The sequence below is a fragment of the Pogoniulus pusillus genome, chromosome 30 (assembly GCF_015220805.1).
Source record: "Pogoniulus pusillus isolate bPogPus1 chromosome 30, bPogPus1.pri, whole genome shotgun sequence".
NCBI lineage: Eukaryota > Metazoa > Chordata > Aves > Piciformes > Lybiidae > Pogoniulus > Pogoniulus pusillus.
Window position 1 is genome coordinate 1,146,315 of NC_087293.1, and position 8,066 is coordinate 1,154,380.

Here is an 8,066-nt window from a genome sequence, read left to right on the forward strand (position 1 = left end):
GAGGGGCAGCAGCAAGGTGCTGGGAGCAGGGGGATGCTGCATGCCCCTTTGGGGGCCGCTGGCACACGGGGCAGGTCAGGGAGATGCTGGGCGAGGTGGAGGGGCAGCAGCAAGGTGCTGGGAGCAGGGTGATGCTGCATGCCCCTTTGGGGGCCGCTGGCACACGGGGCGGGTCAGGGAGATGCTGGGCGAGGTGGAGGGGAGCAGTACAGGAGCCGTCAGCAGGGCCAGAGCAGATGGGGTCGGGCTTATGCCTGGGGGGTGCCGCCCCGGGGTGCTGTGGCTTCCCTCCCGCCTGGCACGCAGGTGGGGCGGCTGCGCTGTGCCAGCCCGCGGCAGGAGGGCAGGCTGGTGCCGAGGAGCGAGGGGCGCCGCGGATGCTCCCCTGCGGCTTTCGCGCCCCGCGGCAGGGGCCGCTGACATCTCCCCGCTGCTCGTGCAGGTCCTTCGGGCGCGGTGCGGCCGCTGCGGCCCCGGCCCTGCCCGCGGGCGGGCGGCGGTGCCCCCAGCATGGCCAAGTGGCTGCCCCGCGCCGGCGACCTGAGCCGCTTCCTGCAGAAACTGAACCGGGTGAAGACCCTGGAGGAGGACATGATGGAGACGTCCTTCAACAGGTGCCTCTCCACCGTGGACCTGACGCTGCTGGGCATCGGGGGCATGGTGGGCTCGGGGCTGTACGTCCTGACGGGCACCGTGGCCAAGGAGCTCGCCGGCCCCGCCGTCATCGTCTCCTTCGTCATCGCGGGCTTGGCCTCGCTGCTGGCTGCCCTCTGCTACGCCGAGTTCGGGGCGCGGGTGCCCAAGACAGGCTCTGCCTACATGTTCACCTACGTGTCCGTGGGCGAGCTCTGGGCCTTCCTCATCGGCTGGAACGTGCTGCTGGAGTACATGATCGGGGGAGCCGCCGTGGCCAGGGCCTGGAGCGGCTACCTGGACTCCATCTTCAACCACAGGATCAAGAACTTCACCGAGACCCACCTGGGCGCCTGGCAGGTGCCCTTCCTGGCTCGCTACCCTGACTTCCTGGCAGCTGCCATCCTGCTGGTAGCCACTGCCTTCATCTCCTTCGGCGCCAAAGTGTCCTCCTGGCTCAACCACGTCTTCTCGGCCGTCAGCATGGGGGTCATCCTCTTCATCCTCGTCATGGGCTTCGTCCTCGCCCAGCCCAAGAACTGGAGCGCCCAGGAGGGCGGCTTTGCCCCCTACGGGCTGTCTGGCATCATGGCTGGCACAGCCACCTGCTTCTACGCCTTCGTGGGCTTCGACGTCATCGCAGCCTCCAGCGAAGAGGCCAGGAACCCCCAGAGGGCTGTGCCCAGAGCCATCGCCTGCTCCCTGGGGCTGGCCACCGGGGCCTACATCCTGGTGTCAGTGGTGCTGACCCTGATGGTGCCCTGGCACACGCTGGACCCCGACTCTGCCCTGGCAGATGCCTTTTACAGGAGAGGCTATGCCTGGGCAGGGTTCCTGGTGGCTGCTGGCTCCATCTGCGGTGAGTACAGGCAGGTGACAGCTGCCTGCCCTGCTTGTGAGGGGGGGCTGGCAAATGGGGAGGTTGGGGGTGATGTGGTGGGCACAGGTGAACCTCCTGAGGTCCAACAAGAGCAAGTGCAGAGTCCTGCACCTGGGCCAGAACAATCCTCAGTGCCAGTGCAGGCTGGGGCAGGAGGAGAGAGAAAGCAGCCCTGAGGAGAGGCACTTGGGGGTGCTGGTGGGGGAGAAGCTGGGCAGGAGCCAGCAGTGGGCACCGGCAGCACAGCAGGCCAAGGGCAGCCTGGGCTGCACCCAGAGCAGTGTGGGCAGAGCTGCAGAGAGGAGCTCCTGCCCCTCTGCTCTGCTCTGCTCTGCTCTGCTCTGCTCTGCTCTGCTCTGGGGAGAGCTCAGCTGCAGGGCTGGGGGCAGCTGTGGGAGCCCAACACAGGAGAGACCTGAACCTGCTGGGGAGGCTCCAGAGCAGGGACAGGAAAATGCTCAGGGGGTTGGAGCAGCTCTGCTGTGGGCACAGGCTGAGGGAGCTGAGGGTGTTGAGGCTGGAGAGGAGAAGGCTGCAGGCAGAGCTCAGAGCTGCCTGCCAGTGCCTGCAGGGGCTGCAAGCAGGCTGCAGAGGGACTGTGCCCACAGGCTGCAGGGACAGCAGCAGGGCAGTGGTTTGGAATGAGAGCAGAGCAGATGCAGATTGGCTGTGAGGAAGAAGCTCTGCAGCAGGAGGCTGCTGGAGCACTGCAGCAGGTTGCAGGGAGGTGGCTGAGGCCCAGCCCTGGAGATGCTGCAGGTGAGGCTGGGCAGGGCTGTGGGCAGCCTGCTCTGGTGGAGGATGTCCCTGCTGAGTGCAGGCTTGGGCTGGGTGAGCTCTGGGGGTCCCTTCCAGCCCAGCCCAGCCCAGCCCAGCTGTGACTCCTCTCCTGCCCTCCCCCAGCCATGAACACAGTGCTGCTGAGCAACCTCTTCTCCCTGCCGCGCATCGTCTACGCCATGGCCGAGGATGGGCTCTTCTTCCAGGTCTTCTCCCGGGTGCACCCCCGCACGCAGGTGCCCGTGGTTGGCATCGTGGTCTTTGGGCTGCTGATGGCCCTGCTGGCCCTCGTCTTTGACCTGGAGGCCCTGGTGCAGTTCCTGTCCATTGGCACCCTGCTGGCCTACACCTTTGTGGCCGCCAGCATCATCGTCCTGCGCTTTCAGCTGCAGAAGGTGGTTGGCACAGCCCCGGCGGGCGCTGCCCAGCCTGGCACCGAGCCCCAGCAGAGCCCAGCTGCAGGGGAGCTGAAGGAGTATGAGTCCTTCTCCGACAAGCTGCAGCTGGTGGACAGGGACAGGAGCAAGGAGCAGCGGGAGCCAGGGCAGCTGAAGGCAGCCTTTGAGCCCTACCTGGAGTTCCTCAGCGACTTCTACCCGGGCGAGGTGGTCACGGTGGCTGTGGTGACCCTCATGGTGTCTGCCATCTGCCTCTGCTCCATCCTGGCCTTTGGCAACACCCACCTCCACCTGCCCACCTGGAGCTACTCCCTGCTGCTGGTCCTCTTCAGCCTGGGCTTCTTCCTCAGCCTCCTCCTCATCTGGGCACACGAGCAGCAGCGCAGCACCCAGACCTTCCAGGTACTGCCCGGGGGTCGGGCAGGATGGGTCCTGCTGCCAGGGCTGGTGGGGTGGAAGCAGCTCTGCTGGAGCCAAGGGAGGGCCCAGGCACAGCAGCCTGGGGGAAGCAGCACAGCTGCTGGAGGAGGATGCCAACGAGCAGTGGGTACGGTGGCAGCTAACTGCGACCCTTCCCTGGTCACCAAGGCCACCAGGAGGACGATGGAGCTGGGTGGGGTCAGGGTGGAGACCAAAGGCTCTGCTGACCACCGAGGCTGTGTGGTGGGAAGGTTCCTGCTTCTGCACCCAGCGGGTGTGGGGAGGTGGTTGGTGCCTGTAGTGTCACCCTGCAGGGGCCTGGGCCTCCCACCCAGGGGATCACTGCTGCCTGCCCTCGCTCCCTGCCTGCAGTCCCACACTCCCCTCCTGCGTGTCCCAGCCCCTGCCTCTGGCCTGCCCTTGGGCCATGTGCTGGAACTCTTCAGCCCCTTCTGTGCCTCCTCTGCTGCTCCTCTCCAGTCCCAGCCTGGCTGGAGCTTGGGGTGGTGCAGCCACACGGATGGTGGCAGCAGTGGTACTACCTTCCTGCCATGCCCCTGCCCCTGCTTCTCCAGCAAGGACCACATCCAGCTTGCACCCAGAGCTTGTTCAGTCCTTGCCATGGTGCCTCTGAGCTGTTAGAGAGCCTGTGCCCACCCTGCCAGCCTGGCTCCCAGCTCCTGGCTCCACAATTGCCTGCTCCCACTTCCAGCTGCCCTCCCCTGGGGCAAAAGTGCCCTTTTCAGGCAGCCAGAGAGAGAGTCACCCTGCCCTCTGCCTCCTGCCCTCTACCCCTGCCCTCTGCCCCCTGCCCTCTGTATCCTGCCCTCTGCCTCCTGCCCTCTACCCCTGCCCTCTGCCCCCTGCCCTCTGTATCCTGCCCTCTGCCTCCTGCCCTCTGCCCCCTGCCCTCCACCCCTGCCCTCCATACCCTGCCCTCTGCACCCTGTCCTCTGCACCCTGCCCTCTGCATCCTGCCCTCTGAATCCTGCCCCCTGCCCTCTGCCCCCTGCCCTCCCCCCCACCCTATGCACCCTGCCCTCTGCATGCTGCCCTCCACCCCGTGCCCTCCACACTGCCTTCAGTCTGTATGCTCTAGGGGATGGAGGAGGAGGTCCTGCAGGTCTCCCCCCAGCAGCTGCTGTTCTCCACAGATCCCCCTGGTGCCTCTCTCCCCGGCCCTGAGCATCCTCCTCAATATCTACCTGATGCTGAAGCTCAGCTACATGACCTGGCTGCGCTTTGCCATCTGGCTGCTCCTAGGTGAGTGCCCAGGAAGGGCTCTGGCTGCTTTGGGGAGAGGGAGCTGGGCTGCTCCTGGCACCATCTGGCTGCTTTGGGGAGAGGGAGCTGGGCTGCTCCTGGCACCATCTGGCTGCTCTGGGGAGAGGGAGCTGGGCTGCTCCTGGCACCATCTGGCTGCTCTGGGGAGAGGGAGCTGGGCTGCTCCTGGCACCATCTGGCTGCTCTGGGGAGAGGGAGCTGGGCAGCTTCTGGCACCAGCTGGCTGCTCTGGGGAGAGGGAGCTGGGCTGCTCCTGGCACCAGCTGGCTGCTCTGGGGAGAGGGAGCTGGGCTGCTCCTGGCACCATCTGGCTGCTCTGGGGAGAGGGAGCTGGGCTGCTCCTGGCACCATCTGGCTGCTCTGGGGAGAGGGAGCTGGGCTGCTCCTGGCACCATCTGGCTGCTCTGGGGAGAGGGAGCTGGGCTGCTCCTGGCACCAGCTGGCTGCTCTGGGGAGAGGGAACTGGGCTGCTCCTGGCACCATCTGGCTGCTCTGGGGAGAGGGAGCTGGGCTTCTCCTGGCACCAGCTGGCTGCTCTGGGGAGGGGGAGCTGGGCTGCTCCTGGCACCAGCTGGCTGCTCTGGGGAGGGGGAGCTGGGCTTCTCCTGGCACCATCTGGCTGCTCTGGGGAGAGGGCACTGAGCTTGCCCTGGCACTTGCTGGCTGCTCCAGCAGCTCTCCTCCCCCCCTTGCTGGGTGCATGAAGTGCATCGTGCCCCTTTCTGCCCACTGCTGCCCCTTGGCTTACACAAGCTGAGCTCTCTCTGCTACTCAGGAAGTCCTTCCAGCAAAGGGGTGTGGGGAGATGCCCAAGGGATGGGAGCAGCAAAGGGGTGTGGGGAGATGCCCAGGGATGCCCTCCTCTTGCTGTTAACATCCCAAAAGGTCCTTTCCTCCTCCTCCTTTTCCACCATCCCGGAGGAGCAGCAGAAGCCACCCTGGTGGCCACCCCGGTGCGGTGGCTTCTGCTGCTCCCCCGGGATGGCATCCAGCACCGTGCCAGCTCACCGCTGTCCCCTATGCCCCCCTTCCCTCTGCTGCAGGCCTGTTGGTCTACTTTGGCTACGGCATCTGGCACAGCAAGGAGAACCTGCGGGAGCCGCGGGCGCAGCGAGTCAGTGCCCGCTACGTGGTGTTCCCCAGCGGCAGCCTGCAGGAGAGGGTCCAGGCAGTCCAGCCCAGTGCCCAGCCTGCCACGGAGCTGCCAGACGCCCACATCGACGACTGCAAGAGATGACAGCCTCCCCTCCCCCCTCCCACCCCCCCAGGGCATGGAGCCACCGTGGGGCAGGTCCAACTTCCCCATAGCAAGGCTGCCGCCGCCTCCTCCTCCTCCTCTGCCTCCTCCTCCTCCTGGCTGTTTCGATGTGTGTCTCTAGCTGAAGATGATGAAGGTTCTTGCCCTTCCCCAGCCACTCTTGATGGAGCCTGGGGCGGGGTTGGCTCCCTCCTTCCCTCCCTCCTCACCCTCAGCACTCAGGACGTGGGGGCTCAGCCTGCCCTGCTCACCAGGAGCTTTGTTCTCACCACCTCCCCCAAAGCAGCAAATCTCCTTTCTGCTGGTCTGAGCTCGCAGCTGGGGGGGTGCAGAAGGGTCCTCAGGGAGCAGGGCAGGCAGCCCAGCGCTGCCCATCCTGGGCTCTTAGCCTGGCTGCATCCCTGCCTCCTGCTGAGCCCAGCTGTGGCAGGAGGCAGGGGCCAGATGTGCTTCCCCACTGGCATCGGCTCTGCTGTTCCACGGACTGGGGCTGAGGGGGCCAAGGTGGGCATGAGATAGAGAAGGGACAGGGCCAGAGCCATGGGCAGGGACCCTGGCAAAGGCTGGCATAGCAGGAGACCAACTGCCTCTTCCCATGGACTGGGGGCCATGCCTGGCTGGAAGGTCATGCCAGGACCAGGCACTTGCCCAGCCCTGAGCTGGGTGTGGGCACTCAGGACCTCAGATTTGTTGCCTTGACCCTGGAGAGTCCCAGCAGGAGCCCTGGGCTGGGCTGCCTGAAGCCAGCTCCTCCCTTGCCCTCACCCCAGCAACTCCACCTGCACTGCCACCTGCCCTGGCATGGGGGCTCAGCTGGCAGTGATGCCCCTCCCTGGCTGCCCGTGCCTGAGTATGGGCTCCTGCCTGGCAAGCATCCCCAGGCTCTGAGATTCACCCTGGCTGCCACGGGGTGATTGGGGGGGTCCCCATCACAGCTGCAGCAGCCCCTCCCCGGGCAGCCTGGAGCAGCAGTGAAGGAAGCTTTGCCACGTCACGGAAGAGCCACGTGGAGGACACAAGCTTGTCAAGCTGCCAGGCCTGGCAGCATGGGCACCCTGCCCCCACCGCCCTGCCGGGCATGCCAGTGTCAGCTGTACCCTGCCAGGAGCCAGGACCCCCTTTGCTTCTCTCTGGCCAGTCCCTGCTGGGGCCGGGAGGGGCCATGGAGGTGCCCCTGCCCCATCTGCTGGCTCCTGGTGACCCTCTCTGCCTGCCAGCGCCGCTCCACATCCCGCTCGCCCCTCTGCTGCTGCTGCTGCTGCCGCTGCCAGCGCGCCCCCGGCGTGCCCTGGCCCTGCTTGGCACCGATGTGTAGTGGCTCCGACTCGGGCACCCCATAAACACAGGTTCTGCCGCGGCTCCGCCTGTCCCTGCGTCTGTCCCACACCCGCGGGCCCTCCGCGGATGCTGCTCCCCAGAACAGCCTCCCGGAGCCTCGGGGAGAGGAGGGCTCCAGCTACCCACGGCCACTGCAGCCACGCTCCTGAGCCTGCCAAGGGCAGCTGCAGGCTGTGCCCGGGCTCTGCAGACCCTGCCCGGGCTGTGCAGACCCTGCCTGTGGCATGCAGACCCTGCCCGGGCTGTGCAGACCCTGCCTGTGGCATGCAGACCCTGCCTGGGGTGCACAAACCTTGCTCAGGACCTGCAGACCCTGCCCGGGCTGTGCAGACCCTGCCTGTGGCATGCAGACCCTGCCTGGGGTGCAGTACCTCACTCAGGGCATGCAGACCCTGCCTGGGCTGTGCAGACCCTGCCTGTGGCATGCAGACCCTGCCTGGGGTGTGTAGACCCTGCCTGTGGCATGCAGACCCTGCCTGGGCTGTGCAGACCCTGCCTGGGGTGTGCAGACCCTGCCTGTGGCATGCAGACCCTGCCCGGGGTGCACAAACCTTGCTCAGGACCTGCAGACCCTGCCCGGGCTGTGCAGACCCTGCCTGTGGCATGCAGACCCTGCCTGGGGTGCAGTACCTCACTCAGGGCATGCAGACCCTGCCCGGGCTGTGCAGACCCTGCCTGTGGCATGCAGACCCTGCCTGGGGTGTGTAGACCCTGCCTGGGCTGTGCAGACCCTGCCTGGGGTGCACAAACCTTGTTCAGGACCTGCAGACCCTGCCTGGGCTGTGCAGACCCTGCCTGGGGTGCACAAACCTTGTTCAGGACCTGCAGACCCTGCTCAGGCTGTGCAGACCCTGCCTGGGGTGCACAAACCTTGTTCAGGACCTGCAGCCCCTGCCCAGGGCTGGTTTCTGGCAGGGCAGGGCAGGGCACAGCCTGGGCACAGCAAGGCACAGTGCTGGCTCTGGGTATCCCAGCTGCTGGCAATGATTCCAGAGCCAGGCTGGCACACTGAGCTGCCAGCTCCACCTGATGTGGCCAGGAGCAGCTTTGCTCTTCTGCCATGGGTGACCCATTC

At 66.3% G+C, this 8,066-nt stretch overlaps 1 protein-coding gene across 1 annotated transcript; it reads left to right on the forward strand.

The window, feature by feature from the left end:
- Nucleotides 1-447: 447 nt before the first annotated feature.
- Nucleotides 448-7,014, forward strand: SLC7A4 (solute carrier family 7 member 4). The gene is made up of 4 exons (XM_064168465.1): nucleotides 448-1,492; nucleotides 2,417-3,093; nucleotides 4,266-4,374; nucleotides 5,439-7,014. The coding sequence occupies exons 1-4, from the start codon at nucleotides 511-513 to the stop codon at nucleotides 5,630-5,632; spliced, it is 1,962 nt and encodes a 653-aa protein (XP_064024535.1). The 5' UTR covers nucleotides 448-510; the 3' UTR covers nucleotides 5,633-7,014.
- The last annotated feature ends 1,052 nt before the right edge of the window (nucleotides 7,015-8,066 follow it).

What these genes read in the sequence shown, in the direction of transcription:
- SLC7A4 (XM_064168465.1), top strand. Translation starts at nt 511, where the DNA reads ATGGCCAAGTGGCTGCCCCGCGCCGGCGACCTGAGCCGCTTCCTGCAG. An exon ending in GGCTGCTGGCTCCATCTGCG is followed by an intron (nt 1,493 to 2,416) that starts GTGAGTACAGGC and finishes GCCCTCCCCCAG; the next exon opens with CCATGAACACAGTGCTGCTG. An exon ending in TGCCATCTGGCTGCTCCTAG is followed by an intron (nt 4,375 to 5,438) that starts GTGAGTGCCCAG and finishes CCTCTGCTGCAG; the next exon opens with GCCTGTTGGTCTACTTTGGC.